This window comes from Apus apus, chromosome 10 (assembly GCF_020740795.1).
Source record: "Apus apus isolate bApuApu2 chromosome 10, bApuApu2.pri.cur, whole genome shotgun sequence".
Classification (NCBI taxonomy): domain Eukaryota; kingdom Metazoa; phylum Chordata; class Aves; order Apodiformes; family Apodidae; genus Apus; species Apus apus.
Window position 1 is genome coordinate 18,777,423 of NC_067291.1, and position 18,799 is coordinate 18,796,221.

The window sequence follows — 18,799 nt, forward strand, 5'->3', positions numbered from 1 at the left end:
TGCTTGCAGAGGTAAGAACTGTGTGTTTTTCCCTCCCTGTGCTCCTAAAACTATCTTGTGGAACTTTATCATGGTCTGGATTGATGGATGCTGCGAATGACTCCTCCCTTGGGAGCATCCATGCCATCAGCTGTGCCTGCCAACACCTGCTCCCAGGTGCTACACTTAAAACCTTCAAACCTTTTGCTTTTTGTCAGCAAATATCTCTGTAAAACCCTGAACTGTCAAAAAAACCCAGTGTGTGATGGTGTGGGGAGAGGTTGTATGGCTTGGCGGTCTTGGAGCTGGAGGGAAAGGGAGAGCCTGCCAAGTTCAGCTCTCCCTGGTGAGCTGCAGGAGCCCAAGAGAAATATTTTAGTAACAGAATTATTTTAACTTTCTTTTAATGGAGGGTTTAAGCTGCTTGTTCAGCTTGAAATGGTTTAAAAGCACCATGCCTCTGTGAGCTGCTCGCAGTTAGAGGAGGACAGCATGAAATGTTAATTGGCTTAATCTAGGAAGGGAACAGGGATTTGACTTGATGGACTTTCTGCTAACGAGGATAGTAACACTGCTCAGCTAATGCTGTGGCCTGGTGTGGAGTTGGGTGAGGTCCACCAGTGTCCTCTCCTGTGCCACCATCAGCCCTCACACCTCCACCGGCTGCTATCCCTATCCTGGGGGTGACAGCAGCGTGGTGGCCTGGCTTGGTGGCAGAGGGCACTTGGGGACAAGACACATCAAGTGGGTTTCAGTCTGGGCATGGATGTGAGCTGGGGTTTTCCTGTTTGGTTTGTGGTTGTGTTGTGTGGGTTTTTTCTCAAACGCAGGAACTGTTTTGAAAACGCTGGGAACTTGGTGGGGTCAGCAGTGGAGGCATTTGAGGTGTCCCAGCTGGTGTTGCCTTCCGCTCCGTCACGGCCAGGACAGCACAGGCAGCCCGGACCCTGCCCCAGGGGTGGGAACCAACTCAGCCATGGCTGGGTTTGCTGCTGTCCTGGTCCCCACAGATCTCCCAGCACAGGGGATCTCTGTGTTCTCCCGCTGTCCCCAGAGCTGGTGTTGAGGGCAAGTAACCTTCAACGGCAGGTGTTGAGAACAGCTCATCTGGTTACAGAGCACAGCTAACAGGGAATCAGAAACACAGACAATTTGGGTGGGAAGGGACCTTTAAAGGCCACACTGCTCAGAGCCCAGTCCAACCCAACCTTGAATATTTCCATGGGTGGAGCTTCTACCACCTCTCTGGGTAACTTGGGCCAGTGTTTCACCACCCTCATAAAAAATTTATTCCTAATATCTGGTCTCAATCTCCCCTCTTTTAGTTTAAAAACTATCACTCTGTGTCCTGTTGCTACAGGCTCTGCTAAAAATGTTTGTCCCCACCCCTGCAAGCTTGGCACTGCCATGCAGTGGTGGTCTCTCCCTTCCCTTTTGCACCTTCTGTATTTCCAAGGTTTGCCCTGTCCTCAAATCTTGGCTCAAAGGAGCCTCCAATGAGCACCAGCTCTTGCCACCCTGTTGGTTCTCTGCTGGGGCTTGGAGATGAGCCTGGAGGAGCCAGTCACTGGCTCACACACCCTGGGGTGACAGATGGTTTCCGGGTCCCAGAAACCCCTCAGTGCATTAAGCACCCAGAGATGCTTTCCTTCACTGCCCATATCCTCTCCTTGTCCCAGGACCCAGCTGTGGAGATGTCCCCAGGGAGTGCGGCGCTGTGTGGGAACTGTGCTCCCGCGTGTGGCTGAGCCGGAGCCGCAGCTGAAAAAGCATTCAGGGGTGAGCCTTGATGTGGGCCCCTGTTTGAGGTGTTTTACTTCAGAAGGGAGAAGAAAAACCCCTTCAGAAGGGGGAAGAAAAACCCCTTGAAACCCAAGAGTAATGAAAAACACGGAGGGTTTTTAGAGCTTTCCTTTTAATTCCAGGATATAATGAGCGATTTCCCATGGAGCAGAGAGGAGGTGGGATGCTGCACAGCTTCAGAGTGCGCTCAGAATAAATATAACCCATGTTTATATCTCTTTGGTATCTGTCCTCTGCAGAAGGCACCAAACCCTGCGTGTGGTTAGCTCATGAGCCCACGTCTTGTAGGACTTCACACAGCCCATGCAGTGCAGGCAGTGGTAGGCAGCAGCTGCCTGCAAGCCCTTTCCCTCTGGCAGGGTCTAGTGTCACCTCCAAGGTGACACGGCTCCGTGGAGGAGGCCAGGAAGGCAGTAGGTGCAGAGCTGAGGCCACGTGCAAGGAGAGCATCCTGACGTGGGATGGGGGCCACCTACGTTGCCATATTGTGGTCACGCCTCGGCAGCCGCAGGAGGAAGGTCTGCAGGGAGCCACTGCGCGGGAAACCTGCCCGCTCCTTCTTGGACCTCCAGGTGTCCTCTTCCACAGAGTAGAGGAGCGTCAGCATCTTGTTGACAGTGTAGACTGTGTCACCCCTGATGACAGCAGTGAAGAGGGCTCCTTTACTGTTGAGGAACTGCCCAGGCAGGGCTGTCCACTGCCGTGACGTCAGGTTGAAGCAGTCGATGACACAACGCAAGAAGTCATCTGAGGGGCCGTTGCGCATGATGTAGAGGTTGTCACGGTGGGACACCATGCAGTGCCCGTAGCTCTGGTGCCGCTTGAGCTCGGTGACAGGGAGCCACACGTCTTGCTGGGTCTCATACTCGTAGATGATGGTGGTGTCCAGCGGCTTCCACAAGCAAACGAAGATCTGCCCCAGGGCTTGGGCGCAGGGTGCCGCCGTGCTTGGCTGTGGCAGGTCAGAGACAAACGTCCAGGTGTTGGAGGACACATCATACCTCTCCACAGACTTCAGGGAGATCTTCTCGTACTCCCCACCAATAGCATAGAGGTAGCCCTCATGGCCCACCAGCCTGACGTCGTAGCGCAGCTGATGAGGGCTGGGGAACTCACTCCAGGAGTTGGCATCAGCATCGTAGCAGAAGCTGCTCTCCACCACCTGCTTGCTGGCCCCGTAGACACCACCCACAATGTAGATCTTATTATCCATGGTCGCCATGCCGGCTAGGAACGTGCTGGCACTCAGCGGCAGGCAGGAGAGGGTCCTCCATGTGTTGGTCTCCTCATCCAGGTAGCAGATGGTCCTGGAGAGGTCCTCTAGGAACTCGAAGGTGGGTGTGTGTGCTCCCACTGCCACAAAGGTGCTGGGCAGCAGAGTCTCCACATAGGCCAACAGGTCATCAGAGAGGCAGTCCAGGTACTCCTCCAGCTCAGTGTAGCTGTCCCTGATGTAGAGCGCCGCGCAGTGGAAGAGGTCCAGGAGACCAAATATGGCAGCGGCTTGGTAGAGGAGGATGCAGTTGTCAGAGTTGATGGAGTGGATCAGGTACTTGGCCAAGGACTTCACCTGCAGGAAGGCAGCACACTCAACTGCCTGTAAGGTCTCCTCACTGCCAAGGATGGGCCTCTCCCCTGCCAGCACCCGCAGCATGGTGAAGAACCCGGTGGCGCTCAGCTCCCCCAGCCCGATCTCTTCCTGTGTGCTCTCCTTCATGCCCGAGCGGAAGAGGGCTCGGAAGTACTCACTACTCTCCACCAACAAGGTCTTCTCCACCCAGAACGACTGCTCTTCCACCCGGATACGCACCCGCTCCGGGGGCCCTACCCGGGAACCTTCCTCCTCCGGGGTCATCCTCAGTGGGCAGCACCCAAAGCTCCTCCGTGCCGTGCCCTGGTGCAGCCTCCACCACCCTTTGAAGCCCTCGCTGCGCTGCCTGACACCGCCACGCCGCTGCCTTGGGATATAAATACCTCGGGCTAAAGATAGCTGAGCTCGTGATGGGGCTGCCCGGGACAGCCACCCAGCTCAGCCCCCCCAGAACACGGCAGGGCTCTGGCCTCACCGGCCATGAGACACACCAGAGGTGCTGGCTCTGTCACATCTTGTCCCACTGGGGACGGGTTTTGCTCTCCCCACTCTCGGGCATCCTCCTTGTGATGTCCTAAAGGGACAGTCTGCCCCGGGGAGGGCAACGTGTTTGCGTGGCTGGGAAGAGCATGTTGCCACACTATTTATTTTTTTTTCTCCTTAAAAAGTGGATTTCATGGCTCCAGGGAGGTAACCAATGTCAGTAAATCATGGAATGGTTTGGGTTGGAAGGGACCTCAAAGATCATCCAGTTCCAACCCTCTGCATGGGCAGAGACATGTTCCACTAGATCAGGTTGCTCCAAGCCCCATCCAACCTGCCCTTCAACACTGCCAGGGATGGGGCAGCCACAGCTTTCTCTGGGCAACCTGGACCCATGCCTCACCACCCTCACAGTGAAGAATTTCTTCCTCATCTCTCATCTAAATTTAAATTTCAGTTTGAAGTCTCTGTGCTGTCCAGCCTGACCGTGGGAAAGGGGCTTTGCCACCCCTGAGCATGGCCACAGGCCGGGACAGACTGTCCTGGGGCTGTTCCCTTTGCCAACATCCCTGGGGAGGAGACATGGAGCAATCTGGGTAGCATCCATCCTGGGTGCAAGGAGCCATAAACCAGCCTGTGCTTCATCTGGGGATCCCGGGGTGAGGAAAATGACATGCAGGAACCTCTTCTCACCAAAAAGTCCCCTCTGGGCACTGGGCTCCCCCCACTCCCTTCAACACTCAGCCACAGGCAGAGACAACCCCCCCAAAACTCGTGTAGAGGGTGATGGTGAAGAAAAGTGTTACTTGTGGCATGCCACTCATTTGTGGGCTCTTCACAGCTTTTTCTGGCTAGAAATCCTGTTTTGTCTCTGCCACGGGGTGCCAAGGAGGGCTGGCAATACAGCTCCCAGTTTTCCCCATCCCCACCTGCAGCTGGTTTTAATTTTTGATACATAATTTAACCTCCCTTGTTAAAGGTGTATTTTTTTATCCTTCCCAGCAGCTGGGAGCTCCTGGAGCACCGTGTGACAGCAAAGCCATTGCCCCAGGATCGTGGCCCCAGCAGGTTCCCCCCCTAAAATCTCACTTCAGGGGAGCAGGTGAGAGCTTTGCACTTGTGTTACTGATCCTAACAGGTACAGGGTTTAACATTCCACATGTAGTTCCGATTGCTTTTCATCATCCTTCACCTGTATCCAAAATGGGGCTGGGAGATCCCCAGGGGGCACTCCCACTGGGGAGAGATCCCCATCCTCCCAATCTCCGGGGCTTGTAGGCACTTCCACACTCCCAGACTATTTTGATGGATTTAAAAATACCCTCCCTGCATTAACGGGCAATGATCCCAAGGGCGCAGCAGCGCGGCGCGGCCGCGGAGCAGCCTGCACCGCCCCCCACAGCCCCTATTAACGGCCCCCCCCGCAGAAACCCCTCAGGGCCGGCCCAGGGGCCGGATCCGGCGGTCCCGGGCGCTGAGCCCCCTCCCAAACGGCTGCGATTGCCATGACAACGCTGACTTCAGCCCCCGCCACCTCCTCGGGCTGGGAGCCCGCTGGGTGCCGGCTGATGGCTGGGTGCGGGCAGCGGTGAGTACTCCCCGTGCGCCCCTTGCCCCCTCGGAATCGCGCTTTTTGGGTGGAAGAAGGTTGGTTGGTTGGTTTTCCCCCTTGCAAAGCCTTTGTCAGCAGCGGAAGGTGTCTGTGCTCAAATGGACCAAGCGAGCGGTGGGCAGGAGGGAGGCTGTGCCGGTAGCATCGCTCCCGGGTGCTGCTTCTGCCTGCGGGAGGTGTAATGAGTGCACCGGCCTCAGCCAGGGGAGCGGGACCAGGGTTTTGCTCGCTGGGGACATGGCGAGGTGCTGGGGACAGGGCGAGGTGCTGGGGAAAGGGCGAGGTGGCCGCCGAGTGGATGCACGGTGGCTTTAGGGGCGGAGGGTCCCTGCCCGGAGCCCCAGGAGTTCGCAGGGCCGAGGTGTGTCCTGCGAGGGGACCGTCCTCGGGGTGACCGGAGCAGCGTGTCCGGCCGGCGCCGGGGCGGCCGCTTTCCTTACAAGGAGCTTGGCCGGGCCCCGAGCGGCGGGAGCCTCGCTCGCCGCCTCCTGCCTCCTCCTGCCTCCTCCAGCGGCGGCACCGGGGGCCGCTGCTGCCCCGGCCCCGGCTCCCGCACGCCGCGCCGAGCCCCGCGACTCCTCCGGAGGTAGTTTTGAGGTGGGAAGCTGAGTTTCTCTTCTCTTTTCTGGGGTGCAAAGGGTGGACAGAGGGATGGGGGTGTCCCTGTCTTTGCTTGGGGGGGTGTGCTGGCCCTCAGGATGGGATGGGGATGCCCCGGCTCCAGGATGCAGGTGGAGGAGAGCAGATCCTCCTCCCCGGTGCTGCCGAGCCCCCATTTCCTCTAGGCTGGGGGATCCCAGCATGGTCCCCATGGGAAGGTCCCCATCGGGTATGGCAGCGGGTGTCCCATGTGTCCCTGTCCCCTCCTGCAGGACTGAGGATGTCCTCGATGTTTGGCAAACCCCGAGCTGGCAGCGAGCGGCCCCCCCAGAGTCCCCTCCCCGAGTGCAACCTGGCCATCCTGGGGTGTCGAGGGGCCGGCAAGTCAGGTGAGATGGACACCCCACTGCCACGGGGATGGCCCCACACTGGGGGGGTAGGGAGTTCTGGGGTGCTGGTGCCTGGGGGGGGACACCCACCTCACCCTCCTCTTTCCCCTCCTGCAGCCCTGACCGTGAAGTTTCTAACCAAGAGGTTCATCAGCGAATATGATCCCAACTTGGGTAAGATGCTTTCCCCACGGGTGTTTTCCACCCCCCCACCCCCCCCCCCCCCCCGTTGTCCTCCATCAGCTCCCACGGAGCATCCTTCCCATCTCCTGCATTTCCCACGAATATTTAAGGGGAACAAGAAACAACAAACAAACCACCACTCCAAATTACATGAAAAAACAACGGAAGGGCTGGATTTGACCCAAACCCGCCTGTAAAAACAGAGGTGAAAGCAGCGCTCTCCCCGTGGGCACGTCCCGTGGGGGAACCTCAGCTCCTCATCGCCCCCAAACACCCAAAAGCTGAATTATTGGGGGTCCTTGGGGAGCACCTTGTGCCTTTTGCTTGCTCCTGGGGGTGTGGGGCAGGAGAAGGGCTGGGGGAGCAAGCGGAGGCTGCAGGGCAGGCGGTCCTGGGGGGCTGTGCTGTGCAGCCAGCTGCTCTGGGCATTATTTTTTTTCCAGTCATTTGAGTAATTAATAACTATTTTCCTAGGCTTGACTCCAGGGCACGGGGAAGAACCATAAATGATTTATCAGGGACATTAGGGAGAGATGGACCTTGTCCAGAAACCAACTCCGGCCACTAATAACTCAGCGACTTAGGAAAGAAGGATAAATCCTTTCCTGCTCGGATCATTTTTGGGAATGTGGTTTCATCTTCCCACATCAAAACCTTTCTGTAATACATCCGTTAGGACCCAGCTGGGAGAAGGCATCTTTCTCGTGGGGGAACTCTCCCTGCCTACCCTCCTTCCAAAAGAAAGGGGTGCTCCTTTTCCCTGATTTATTGGGAAACAGCCCTGGTGTCAAGCCCGCAGCTCACTTTATCTTGCCAAGTCGAGGCTTTTAGATAAGGGCTGAGCCTTGGGTGCAGTGATGGCCACTCATGGTTCCCTCCCTCCTTCTCCCATGGGAGCCCACGCTTGCAGGTGCAGGGAGAAATGACTGCTCCCGGCTGGGCTTGCCCAGTGGCATCACCGCCACCCCCTCCAGAAATGGTGTCTCAGGAAGGAGTGAGGTGGGAGGTGTCAGTGGAGGATGTTCCTCAACAGGGGATGAGCTTTTTCCGCAGTGCTCCATGTTTTGGAGATGATGTGACACCCCAGCCCACCCTCACAACCACCCTTCTCCTTGCAGAGGACACCTACACCTCAGAGGAGCTGGTGGACCACCAGCCCGTGCTGCTGAAGGTGATGGACACCGCTGACCAGGTGAGTCCCCAGGCCACTGCTGGTGCCAACCGTCCAGCATTGCATGGCTGGACCACAGTTGGACCACGGCTGGACCCACAGCTGGACCCACAGCTCAGCTGCTCCTCTTGCCCCTAGGATGGCCCCGGGAACTGCGAGCGGTACCTGCGCTGGGCCAGCGCCTTCCTCGTGGTCTACAGCATCGAGGACAGGAAGAGCTTCGAGGGCTGCCAGCGCTACCTGGAGGTGGTGGCCCTGCACGCCCGGGGCTGCCAGCACCCCTGCCCTCTGCTCCTGCTGGGCAACAAGCTGGACATGGAGCAGTACAGGTACTGGATATGGGGCCAGGCTGTCCTTTCCTGATGGGAGAGAGCTCACTGATCACCCCCCTTCCCTCTGGCTGGGATGCAAAAAACAAATCCAGTTTTTTTGGGGCGGTATTTCCACCCCCATTGGTACTTGCCACGTCCTCCTACATCTCCGAGGTTCCTGCTCTCCTGCCTGGGGGATGATGTGTTTATTTTCACTGGGATGTTTTGGTAAAGTAGCGTCACTGTCCCCAGGCAGGGCTTGAGCCTGCTCCAGCTTCTCACTCCCCTCCGGATGTGCCCTTTCCCTGGAGTCCTTTCTCACCCTGTCCCCAGCGAGTCCCATGCTGCCAGGACTGGATGTCCCCCGTGTGTTTTTCTGGCCTTTCTGGGGCTGTGCTGAGTGTTTGTCCCACAGGTACCTTGAGTCACATGTGGTGCTGAACCCACCAGTGCCCCCAGCACAGAGGCTTCCCCCTCTTTATGGCCAGGGCCTTCCCCATCTCCTTCCCACTTCCCAGTGCTTCACCATTACATGCAGTCCTTGCACCCTGAGCACACATCCCTGGCACGAGAGGCTGCATGATTCTTCAGGGACCTGCACAGCCCCTTGCTCTGTTTTTTTTGGGAAAGGCAAAATTCTTTTGGACTTAAATCCCCTGCTGTGCCAGGATGGAGACGAAGGGGTGCTGCCTCGGTGCTCACCAAGAAGCTGCCGTGGGATGCAGGGTCTGGGAAGCTGGTGTGGGATGCAGGGCCCGTTGCTCTCTGCCTGCACCCCTCCTTCCCCATTTTGGGTGGTGCCAGTGTCCCAGGGGATGCGGCCCCCATCCCCTCCGCTCTCGCCAGGCAGGTGCCAGCAGCCGAAGGGATGTCCCTGGCGAGCAGGTTCGGGGGCCTCTTCTACGAGGTGTCGGCGTGCCAGGACTTCGCGGGGGTGCAGCACGTCTTCCACGAAGCGGTGCGGGAGGTGCGGCGCCGGGCGGAGGGCAGCCCGCCCCTCCGGCCGCTCTTCATCACCGAGGAGCGACCCTGCCCCCCGGTGGCCACAGCGGTGGCCCTGCCCACCCGCCACGGCCTGGCCAGCTGCACCTTCAACACCCTCTCCACTGTCAACTACAAGGAGATCCCTTCGGTGGCCCAGGCCAAGCTGGTCACCGTCAAGTCCTCGCGGGCTCAGAGCAAGAGGAAAGCTCCCACGCTCACCTTGCTGAAAGGCTTCAAGATATTTTAGGACGTGTCCCTGCAGGGTGCAGAGGGGAGAAGCCCCCGTCCCCCAGCTCCACAAGGACTCAGGCCATCCAGGACAGACTTACAGGGCACCGCAGCAGCCACTGGCAGTTCCCCCTGGCCAAGCGCTGCCACCATGTTTGCCCCCTGTCCTGCCTCCGAGACAGGGGGCCAGCCCAGCTTTCCATGTGGATCCAGGCAGTTCCCGGAGCAGCCGGAGCCACAGGCAGCACCCGGAGGGCCAGGGCTGTCTCCAGGGCCCCACAGCCAGCTTAGGTGCACAGGAACGGGAGCCCAGGAAGGGAATCCAGGGAATTAATCGTTACTGAAACACGGAGGCACCCATCTTGTTCGTCTCATGGGTCCCCTGACCAAGCAATAAGTAGGAGGAATTTCTATCTTTATTTAATCCAGAAAGGTGCAGGTGCTGTTTCAGCCAACTAAAGGCCTTAGGTGTCCTGAACCAATTCCCATGCATGGAAACAAGTAATTCCAAAATAGCTGGGGTTTTTAACATTTTTTTACACTATAGCAGGGACAGATGCTCCCCTGACAAGGACCTGCTCTGAAAAGCTTTTGTTTAAAAGACTGATGTATTTCCAAAAATGTCTTAAGTTATTTCACACGTCTACGAGCGCCCAGTGCAGGGCGTGAAGTGAATCCCAGAGCAGACCAAGGCTCTGCCTGTGCCCAGGCCAGGGCCAAGGGCTCTGCTGTTGGTTTCATCTGCTGGATCAGGATAAATGTTCTGCTTCTCCCTGGAGTTGCAGTTACTCTGCAGAGCAAAATACCCACATGTATATTTGTGCATATATATACATATACATATATATATATATGACCTCACTGACAGAGATTCAATACAGGATTTCAAGCAACCACTTTGGAAAGTATTTTAATAAAGACGATTTCTGGAAAGAACCCAAGTGCCTCAGCCTCAGTGTGGCTGTTTCCGGATGGTGTTCCCTGGCTGACCGCAGGAACAGCTCCCGCTTCCCACCCTGCTCAGCTCCCACCCATTTGCAGAGGCAGGTGGCACCTGAGGGAGAAGGTGCAGCTGGTGCAGGAGAGGAGCTGGAGGCAGCCAACTGTCCAGCTGGGAGCTGACACGGGAAGCACGGCTGTGCCTCAAACCCAGAGCCACTTCTGCGGGTGCAGCTCTGCTGCTTGCTTCTTTTTTTTCTCTCTGTTTCCCCAGGCTAAACTGCATTTTAAAACTTCCATCACCATGAACTGAGACATTCTGACACATTCCTTAGGGCTGAAATGGTTTGACCTCAGCTACAAAGCATCCTCAGATCTCTCTCTGTACAGAGATGTGACGGTCCCGTCCTTCCACTGGACTGTCACATCTCCTGATCGCTGATCCTGGGGCTCCTGCTTCTGGGGCTCTGGGGGGCTGTATCCCTGCATAGGCATCAGGGCTTGCTTGGCTTCCAGCTCAGCCTGCTGGGTGTTTTGCACTGCTTCTTTATACATCTGGATCTTCCTTTTCCTGCAAGGAAGGCATAGAGAGGAAATGAGGAGTGAAGCAGCGAGCCCAGCCCGGGGAAGGTGACATCCCTTGTCACACCTGGGCCCTGGGGACACGCGAGGTGCTGCAGGACGAACCCCGCCAGCTGCTCTGTGCCATGGGAGTGCTCTCAAGTGTTGGAGGACACACAGCCACAGGGTTTCTGCTTGGAGAACATCCTCCAAAGCCAGGCAGTGACACCCAGCAAGTCATTGTCACCACGGGAGCATGGTGGACTTGTGACATTAGCTTTTTTTAATTGTAGAATCATTTAGGTTGGAAAAGACCTTTAAGGTCATCAAGTCCAACCTTTAACCCTACTCTACCATGTGAACCCCTAAAACTCATCCCCTCAAAGTGCTGCTCAGCTGCAGGGTTGCTGTGCAGCTGTATGGCCCAGGGGAACATCATGGGAACAAGATGGGGAAAGGCTGGGGTGGGCTCCCTACATGTCCCTGTGCTTATGGGAGAGCACCTCAGATGACACACATTTAATGCCACCTCTCTCCCCACAGCCCCACTGGGCTGGGCAGAGCTGTTGCAGGTCCTTTACTGGTGAAAATCCTGGGCTTGGAGAAGTGAAGTGGCTTGTGACACATGAGGAGAGGAGGGAGTCAGGAAGGGCTTTACACTGAAGCTCAAGTCAAAGGGAGTTTGTCTTTGCTCTTCTCCCCATCACTGAGGGCTTGTCCTGCCCTTTGTCTCAGCATAGAATCATAGAATGGTTTGGATTGGAAAGGACTTTAAAGATCATCTAAGAAGATCAAAGGAGGTCAAGTAAGGTCAAAGAAAGTCAAGGAAGGTCAAGGAAGGTTAATGAGAGGAAGGTAATGGAAGGCAAGGAAAAGAGGGGCAAGGAAGGGGCAAGGAGCAGCAAGGAATGATGTCTCCAGCAGCCCCTAGGGATGCCCATCTCTCTGCTTGCTGAGCTATGTCTGCCTGAGGGGGTCTCAGCCCACCACCACACACAAAAAGGCTCCCAGATTTTCCTGACCCACCTGTTTCGCATAATGTTAAGGGCCAGGAGAAAAAGACCCAAAATCATGGCCACAAAGGAAAGCGTGAGGACCGAGTAATTCCATGTTGATGCTGGGGGAAAGCAGAGAGGGACAGGGTTAGCATGTGTGGAGCAGTGTGACCCACAGGGTCTGGCCAAGCATTTCCTGAGGATACTCAGCCCCAGAGTGCCATGGCTTGGCTGCAGGATGAGGGCAGAGAGGTTGGTGTCCACCCCAGCACCCAGAGCAGAGCATCCAGGTCACATTTTTTAGTATAACCTCAAGCAATTCTCCCTCCCTGGGCAGGAGACCTACACAACTGCCTTCTGTCACCTCCAGCCCCTGCCTCAGGCTCTGTGTCCCTCATGCTGACCACATCTGCCACATGTGGCTCCTCAGCCTTGCCCCAGAGCTGTGAGTGGCCATGCCCAAGGGTGGCAGCAAGGCTGAGGGCTACAGAGTCTCACCAAGAGCAAAGCTCCAAGGGCCCCTCTGCTCTGCAGCCCTTCTGGCCACTGTCACACTGCAGCAGGGAGATTTTGCCCTGGCTCACGGGCTGGGCTGTGCAGCACAGATGGCAGCGGGTGCTCTGGCCTTGATTCTTTATAGCTTTGAAGTTGATCCTGGGGCCACTGACCCCCTGACATCAATCTGCTCCCTCCACCCTGCCAAAATCATGGCTCATCCCAGACCTTTGCACTGTGTAAACCTGGGAAGAGGCTGAACCCCTTTCTGGGTGGAGACACACGCTCAGCAAAGCCTCGTGCCTGTCTTCACCCATGGTCTGCTTCTTCTGGAGGTGAGGCTGAGAGTTTATACATCTGGGGTAAATCACCTCCTGCAGTAATTCCTTTGGGCAGGAGGGAGTTCCATTAGGCAGGTGGGTTAACAGCCAAGGAGTGTCTTATTTTCCATTTTGGCTGAGGAACATCAGTGACACTTACCATCTTCTCTGCGGAAGAACCAGAGCAGCTCCTCCAGCTTGTCCTGATCCATTCCCAGCATGAGGGTGGCATTCCCTGCTGTGTGCTCATACACGTGGGTGCTGGCAAGGGCTGCAGCGAAGTACCTGCCCTGCTCTGCTGTGGAGGAAAAGGGCAGAGAGATGCAGTGGCTGCTCACTGCAACACTCCAGGCTACAAATGGCCTTCCCCTTGGCTCCCAGGGCTGCCCGGGACATCTCTCCAAGCAGGCAGAACACAGCCATGAGGGCACAGCTCTAACTCCTGCACTGAGGTTTCTGTAGAGCCCATTAGGGTGAGCACCCAGGGCTGGGAAGAGCTGAGGCCGCTGCCGGGGGCGGCACTCACCTTTCTCCTCGCACACGCTCCTGCCTGCAGCATCTTGCCACTGGGCCTTGAGGCCTTGCACGTTAGTGAGAGCTACTCCCTTCCTGTTTGCCACCAGGTAGCCCTGGCTGCTGCCCAGAGGAGAGAGCAGGGAATTCCAGCAGTCCCAGCCCGTGTAGCCTGCGCTGCCGCAGGGACTCGTCTGCACCGCGCTGGCTCCCGCCGAGAGGCAGCTCTGCGTGCCGTGATTCACCAGAGAATCGCCCTGCCAAGACCAGTCCTGGAAATCTGACTCTGGATCACAGTCCTCCAGCAGTAAATTCCCATTCATCGGGCTGGCTTGTAAACACAGCTTGACTCGAGTGTTTTTCATCAGAAAAGCTTCAGTTTCTGCAAAGAAACCAGCGTATGAGTGTGGCCACCCCCTAAGCACAGGACGTCTCAGCACACATGGTGTATATGGCAGATGGGAATGGCACCTTATCCTGAACTGGGACATCAGCACAGGGCAAATGATATTCAAGAGACTCAGACCCTTCAGTAGCCTCATTGCTGGCTTTTGCTTTCCCTCTGGGGACAGTCACCCTGATGTCCTGCTCCAGCTGCATGAACTAGGAACTGCCTCTGATGTCTTTGCTTCTAGGGAACCAAAGAGAAGGGTTTGGGGCTCAGATCTTGGCTGTCTAACCCTGAAGTGTCAGCTAAAACATCTCTCTGCACACTAGAGAAGTTAAAAGTCCCAGCAGACATTGGTACTGGGTTTAAAACAACATCTCCATGAGTCAGGGGTCTTCCCAGGTGCCAGAGAGATTGCAGGAGAGCTGTGAGCACAAGCTTAGCGTGCAGCTTTCCCTGTGGCTGAGCCAGGCTGCTGCTGTATGTTGAGGAATGTGGGCCCATGGAGAGGAAGAAACCCTGTTCCCAGAAAATGAAGGTCTTTAAAGCATGTCTTTGCCATAATACTGTCTGCATGTCTTTGCTCTCAGCCACTGAGGTGTTCATAAGGTCATACAACAAACTCTAGCACATGTGCGTCCAGCTCCTGTGAACCCCTTGTTGTAGCCCCTGCTGAGCCAGGTGTGGGGCAGAGCCCACCGAGAGGCCCAGCCTCAGCAGGGGTGACCTACTTCACCCCCACCAGTATCCTCTAAGCCAAGATTCTACCTTGCAGCAGGAAAAATGGAATTATCCAGAAGAACTTCATCTTTGTAAGTGCAGCTGGGATGGATCACACCTTCACTGGTGTCTCCTCAGTGTGCAGACACCTGGGAAAGGGAGAGAGATGGGAGGTGAGGGGTGACCTTGTGGTGTCCTCTGTCAGCTCCTGCTGTGTGGTACCACTGGGTTTGTCAGTGAGAGCCCTGGAAGTTGTAGGAATTACTCCTCAGGGGGACTGGAGACAGCAGGACAGTGTGTTTCTCCTCTGGTGTCTATAGCCAATGAAAGGAGACAAAACCGCAAGTGATGCAGATTCCCCTGCTCCTGTGTTCAGAGAAGGACCCAGTGCACCCCTGCAGCTGTGGCAGCAGTTTGTGAAGGTGGGTGTGAGCTGCCAGGACAGAGTACAGACATCCTGGGAGCTACTGAGGTGACAGCAGAGAGGGTCTGGCCTGCGGTGGAACCCCCTCCCCAGGTGACTTTATGCAGATGTGATCTCAGCTGCTGAGAGCCAACCCCTCCCCAGCTAACTTTGCTGCTCCCCTGACACGATCCGCAGGGAATACATTCTTTGTGGACACTGATACCTGCTGCCAATCCATGGATGGCAGATTAAAGGCACAGAGATGAGGAAGTGGAGGGCTTAGCTTCAAGAGGAGGAAAAGCTGGCTTGCCATTGAGATAAAGGTATCTCCCATCCCTCAGGGAAGCAGAAAGCTCCCCTCTGACCTTTAGTCCCTCATTTGTCAGTGGCATCAATCCAGCATTTATGGCTTCTCCATCTCAGTTCTTCAGCCTCCTCTGGAGGGACCTGATCTGAGCAGAGGCTTTCCCCTCTCTGTGCTGTGAGCTGGAGATGGTCAGGCTGGCTCTCCCCAGCCCACTGCTCAGTCACTGCTCACCTGCCTCATCCGATCCATCACCCACTTGCAGGTGAGTGACACCACAACACACGTGTCCCTCAGACAGGCTGGCCCTACAGGCCAGCAATCATTACATGAAGATTTAAGACTTTTACAACTGTCTGATGCTCTTAACTTTTACTCACTTTGTCCTGGCACTGCCTGAAGCTGTCGTGTTCCACCATGCCAGGCGTGTCAGCAACACTGCTGCTGACTCCTCAGGGAAGCATTTGTCCTATCGGTTAGAGACCTAATGATTGCTACTATTTTCCCCCCCTTCTCAATGTCTTCACAATTCAAAGTTCACATTTTATAGCCAACCAGGCATGCAGGCTTGCTCCCTGCTGCCAGAAAACCACCCGTTAGCAATTCTTTAAGGACAGGACTCGGAAATAAGTGGTCCACTTTGAGTCTGTATTGCAGAAAATATGGTTAAAGCTGCTCCCTGCAGTTAGGTATGCCAATTAGCTTACTGTGCAGGTAAGCTTTAGCTTATTCATGGGGATCACTCCTCAAAAAGGAGGAAATAAAGTCTTGGTGCCAATGAAATCAAGTTCCAAGACTGCTACACCCTAGTAAGAAGTGCCACTTAAATGTGTTGAATCTTGCTGTGCGAGGTTTCTGTCTAATGATTTGCTTGAACAGGAACAGCTGAAATTCATGTTGCTGATTTTCTCCTAAGGTGTTTCATAACTTGTGGGCCACCTCCTGGTGCCCGTGCTCAAGCTGCCATGCACAGCAGGGTGCTGGGGAGCTGCTACAGCTACTTCACTGCTTTATAAATCAGTGGTGGCCAAATCTCCCCCAGACGCGGGAGGCTGGAACTTCTCAGGTCCAACACAGCAGCAGAACAGATATTAACCTTGTGCTAACAAATAATTCAGGTAAAAGTTTTTCAGGGAAAACCCTGTTATTTTAAAGATCTTTTACATCTACATCAAACTACTTTGGAAATTTCAGGTATCCACAAAACAGTGTTCTCAAGCCAGGGTATCTACCCCAGCAGAAAGCCTGAGCAGGATCCAGAACACTGCCTGCGCCACCCGTTTCTCCAGCAAGGAAAGAGTGATTCCCACAATTGGATTGGACACGCTTTGGAGAGTTTGGATCTTCCAGCCTGGAAGAGAGAGATTTAAAGTCCTCTCCTTCAGCTTTCCCCACCCAGCTGCTCTGCCCTGCTGCCCACATTCTGGCTCTGCTCCACCAAACAAGCCCAGAGAGCATGGGTGATGCCTTCCCTGCTGTCCCCTGCCCACACGTCTCAGCATTAACTCTGGATGCTATTGGATGGGGATGAGCCCTTAGATCCAGGCTTTAGACAACTCTAAGCTGTGGACTTTGGTCTCCCAGCCCTCTGAAGACACCCAAGACCCTCCTGAGGTTGCTTCCCAGCTTGGGTGCTCCCAGGGGAGCTCAAAAGAGAGAAAGCTTGTGCATTTTAAGCTTCTACAGGAGGAGGCAGAAAGCACAAAGAGGCCAGCACCTCCCCAAGAAACATTCTACCTGAGTTATTTTGAGTTTACATTCACATCTGAACAATTTTGTCATTTTTGTCTTTTTGCAAATAGGATTTTCACATCAAAGGCTGCAAAGTTTATATGCTGTGTGTAGTTCAGGAACAAAATGTCACTCACCAGTGCTGTCCCAGATCCTCTTGTTCAAAATCAAGATCTGTGGAGTTTGGTGGCATCTTATGAAATCTTATGAAAAAGTACAGAAAAATGGCAAGTGGCTGCTTTCTGCTCTGCATATGGATGCCAGCACTTAAATGGTAAAATCCTTCCCCATGATGGAACCCTTTGGAGATATGAGACCCACCACCTGCACAAGGTGGAGCTGGGGGATCAGTGCTCTAGAGGTTGGCCATAAACTGGTGGGGGGGCCTGTCCTGGGCAGGAAGACACACGTCCCCAGCTCCACATGGACTCTTTCCAGCCAGGAAACAGCCCGTGGAGCTGTGAAACCACTGTGTGCTTTCTATGTTGGTTTTTATCAGGTCTAATACTCCAGGTTGCTTACCAAGCCAGATGTTGCCCTCACTCTGCAAAGAATTCATCTTTGGATACTCACCACATTGATACTAGTAAAGATGGAGGAAAAAAGTCTTCTGGAAAGGCTACCAAAGATGATAATGTCCCTCTGGACACTCTACTCACTACACAATATGGGGTAATGCACTTATAATGTCCCAGTCTTTGTAAAACAGTCTCCTCTTGTCATTCAGTCTCTCTCTCTGGTGGTTATCTTATCTTAGCTGATTGTGTTAAAACATGCCAGTTATTCCAAATGTATTCTAGAAGTGGGATGCCCTGTCTTTGGAATCATACAGGATATACCAGACCACTGAGATAGCAATGGGTGGGTTGGTTTATAGAGGTACATTAGGTTAGGAACCAAGCTTAGTTAAAGAACACAAATGTTTAATATTTAAAATATTAAAACAAGAAGGCAATCTGTACTATTTTTTAACCTTTGTAAAGTCAAAAGTTAAAGAGAAAATCTGAGTTATATTTAATATTTTCCTTTGATGGCTTTCCAGGCTGTTTCTATGTTTATCCCAGCCTGCTTCTCCCCAGCCATCCAGTCTCTCCTTAAACAACTCATACAGCCTTTGCTTAACATTTCCAAGAATCCAAGCTTTCCAACTGAAATCACTGAATACAGAAGGCTACAAATTAACCCACCAGGAATGTCCGTTCGTCCCCGCTAACTCACCAGCAACACGCAGCTCCCAGCAGAAAGGAGGTTACATTTCCTCTTCAAGCCCTGCTGCCTGAAGACGTCTCCTCTGAGCACTTTCTCCCACGAGGAGGTGGCCTCTCCTCCTACCCTGGGTATGCCCTGAGCTGTGTGTGATTCATGCTGCTCCTGAGTCATGTGTGAAGGCCAGTTCAACAGGTGAGGTTCACTCCAGCCCCTGAAAAAAACACACCTCTTTAGTGGGTCCATTTACAGGAGGAGGTGAACGACCTTTTCCCGCAGCAGAACCGTAGGAACTTCCAGCTTATTTGCTCAAGCTCTTGGTACAATCAGCATTAAAAACAGGCCGAGCAGGGTGACACTCAGTAATAAGTTACCCTGGGGTTAAAATAAACGGTAACATTCACCCTGCCTGGCCCAGCCCTCCTTGCACAAAGGAAGCACGTCCTGATAAAGTAGATATTAGCCCCCTTTTTAAATTTTTTTTAGTGAGTGGTGGTGCTAAAGCTCCCAGAGCTTCTTAAAGGAGCGACTGACTTTGCAGGCAAAGCACAAAGCAGCCATCAGGGATGTTGCTGTGCCTGTTGCACAGGTCCTGGAGGCATTTGGCTAAGTCACTAGACTGTTAAGAGGCTTTGCAGTGTCCCAGGGGTGATGAGCTGCCTGTTGGTGCCAGCCACGATGGGAAAGGAGGAATCCTCCTCCCTGAGCTACCTGGTCCGTGGATGGAGCTGCGTACCACAAAGCAAACTAGATCCCTCTCAGTGATCTGGGATGGGGAGAATGAAGCACCCCCTGCTGTAGGAGAAGACCTTCAGGTTCATGACCACCTAAAAAACCTGAAAGTGCACAGGTCTATGGGACCTGATGGGGTCCATCCACGGGTCCTG

The 18,799-nt window shown here is 54.5% G+C and overlaps 3 protein-coding genes across 8 annotated transcripts; 1 reads left to right on the forward strand and 2 right to left on the reverse strand.

Annotated features, from left to right (window-relative positions):
* Positions 1–1,875: 1,875 nt before the first annotated feature.
* KBTBD13 (kelch repeat and BTB domain containing 13) lies at positions 1,876–3,723 on the reverse strand. The gene has a single exon (XM_051628357.1). The coding sequence runs from the start codon at positions 3,635–3,637 to the stop codon at positions 2,255–2,257; it is 1,383 nt and encodes a 460-aa protein (XP_051484317.1). The 5' UTR covers positions 3,638–3,723; the 3' UTR covers positions 1,876–2,254.
* Positions 3,724–4,848: 1,125 nt separating this feature from the next.
* On the forward strand, positions 4,849–10,275 carry RASL12 (RAS like family 12). 4 transcript variants are annotated; one of them, XM_051628515.1, is made up of 6 exons: positions 4,849–4,958; positions 6,341–6,457; positions 6,575–6,631; positions 7,759–7,832; positions 7,950–8,140; positions 8,969–10,275. In XM_051628515.1, exons 2-6 carry the CDS (start codon positions 6,349–6,351, stop codon positions 9,351–9,353), a joined length of 816 nt encoding a protein of 271 aa, XP_051484475.1. In that variant the 5' UTR covers positions 4,849–4,958; positions 6,341–6,348; the 3' UTR covers positions 9,354–10,275. The 4 variants fall into 4 exon arrangements, with proteins under 4 accessions (XP_051484475.1, XP_051484474.1, XP_051484471.1 ...); XM_051628514.1 differs by lacking the exon at positions 4,849–4,958 and adding an exon at positions 5,206–5,444 and having other exon boundaries at positions 8,973–10,275; XM_051628511.1 differs by lacking the exon at positions 4,849–4,958 and adding an exon at positions 5,210–5,444.
* On the reverse strand, positions 10,229–18,137 carry SLC51B (solute carrier family 51 subunit beta). 3 transcript variants are annotated; one of them, XM_051628509.1, is made up of 7 exons: positions 17,925–18,137; positions 16,844–16,909; positions 14,314–14,414; positions 13,171–13,539; positions 12,805–12,942; positions 11,861–11,951; positions 10,229–10,844 (listed from the first exon to the last, which is right to left on the reverse strand). In XM_051628509.1, the coding sequence occupies exons 3-7, from the start codon at positions 14,351–14,353 to the stop codon at positions 10,631–10,633; spliced, it is 852 nt and encodes a 283-aa protein (XP_051484469.1). In that variant the 5' UTR covers positions 14,354–14,414; positions 16,844–16,909; positions 17,925–18,137; the 3' UTR covers positions 10,229–10,630. The 3 variants fall into 3 exon arrangements, with proteins under 3 accessions (XP_051484469.1, XP_051484470.1, XP_051484468.1); XM_051628510.1 differs by lacking the exon at positions 16,844–16,909 and having other exon boundaries at positions 12,805–12,939; XM_051628508.1 differs by lacking the exon at positions 16,844–16,909.
* Between the last annotated feature and the right edge of the window lie 662 nt (positions 18,138–18,799).

What these genes read in the sequence shown, in the direction of transcription:
- SLC51B (XM_051628508.1), bottom strand. Translation starts at nt 14,353, where the DNA reads ATGAAGTTCTTCTGGATAATTCCATTTTTCCTGCTGCAAG. An exon ending in GAGCGTGTGCGAGGAGAAAG is followed by an intron (nt 12,943 to 13,170) that starts GTGAGTGCCGCC and finishes TTTCCTCCACAG; the next exon opens with CAGAGCAGGGCAGGTACTTC. An exon ending in CTTAACATTATGCGAAACAG is followed by an intron (nt 10,845 to 11,860) that starts GTGGGTCAGGAA and finishes CCTTCCTTGCAG; the next exon opens with GAAAAGGAAGATCCAGATGT.
- KBTBD13 (XM_051628357.1), bottom strand. Translation starts at nt 3,637, where the DNA reads ATGACCCCGGAGGAGGAAGGTTCCCGGGTAGGGCCCCCGGAGCGGGTG.
- RASL12 (XM_051628515.1), top strand. Translation starts at nt 6,349, where the DNA reads ATGTCCTCGATGTTTGGCAAACCCCGAGCTGGCAGCGAGCGGCCCCCC. An exon ending in TGATGGACACCGCTGACCAG is followed by an intron (nt 7,833 to 7,949) that starts GTGAGTCCCCAG and finishes TCTTGCCCCTAG; the next exon opens with GATGGCCCCGGGAACTGCGA. An exon ending in CTGGACATGGAGCAGTACAG is followed by an intron (nt 8,141 to 8,968) that starts GTACTGGATATG and finishes CGCTCTCGCCAG; the next exon opens with GCAGGTGCCAGCAGCCGAAG.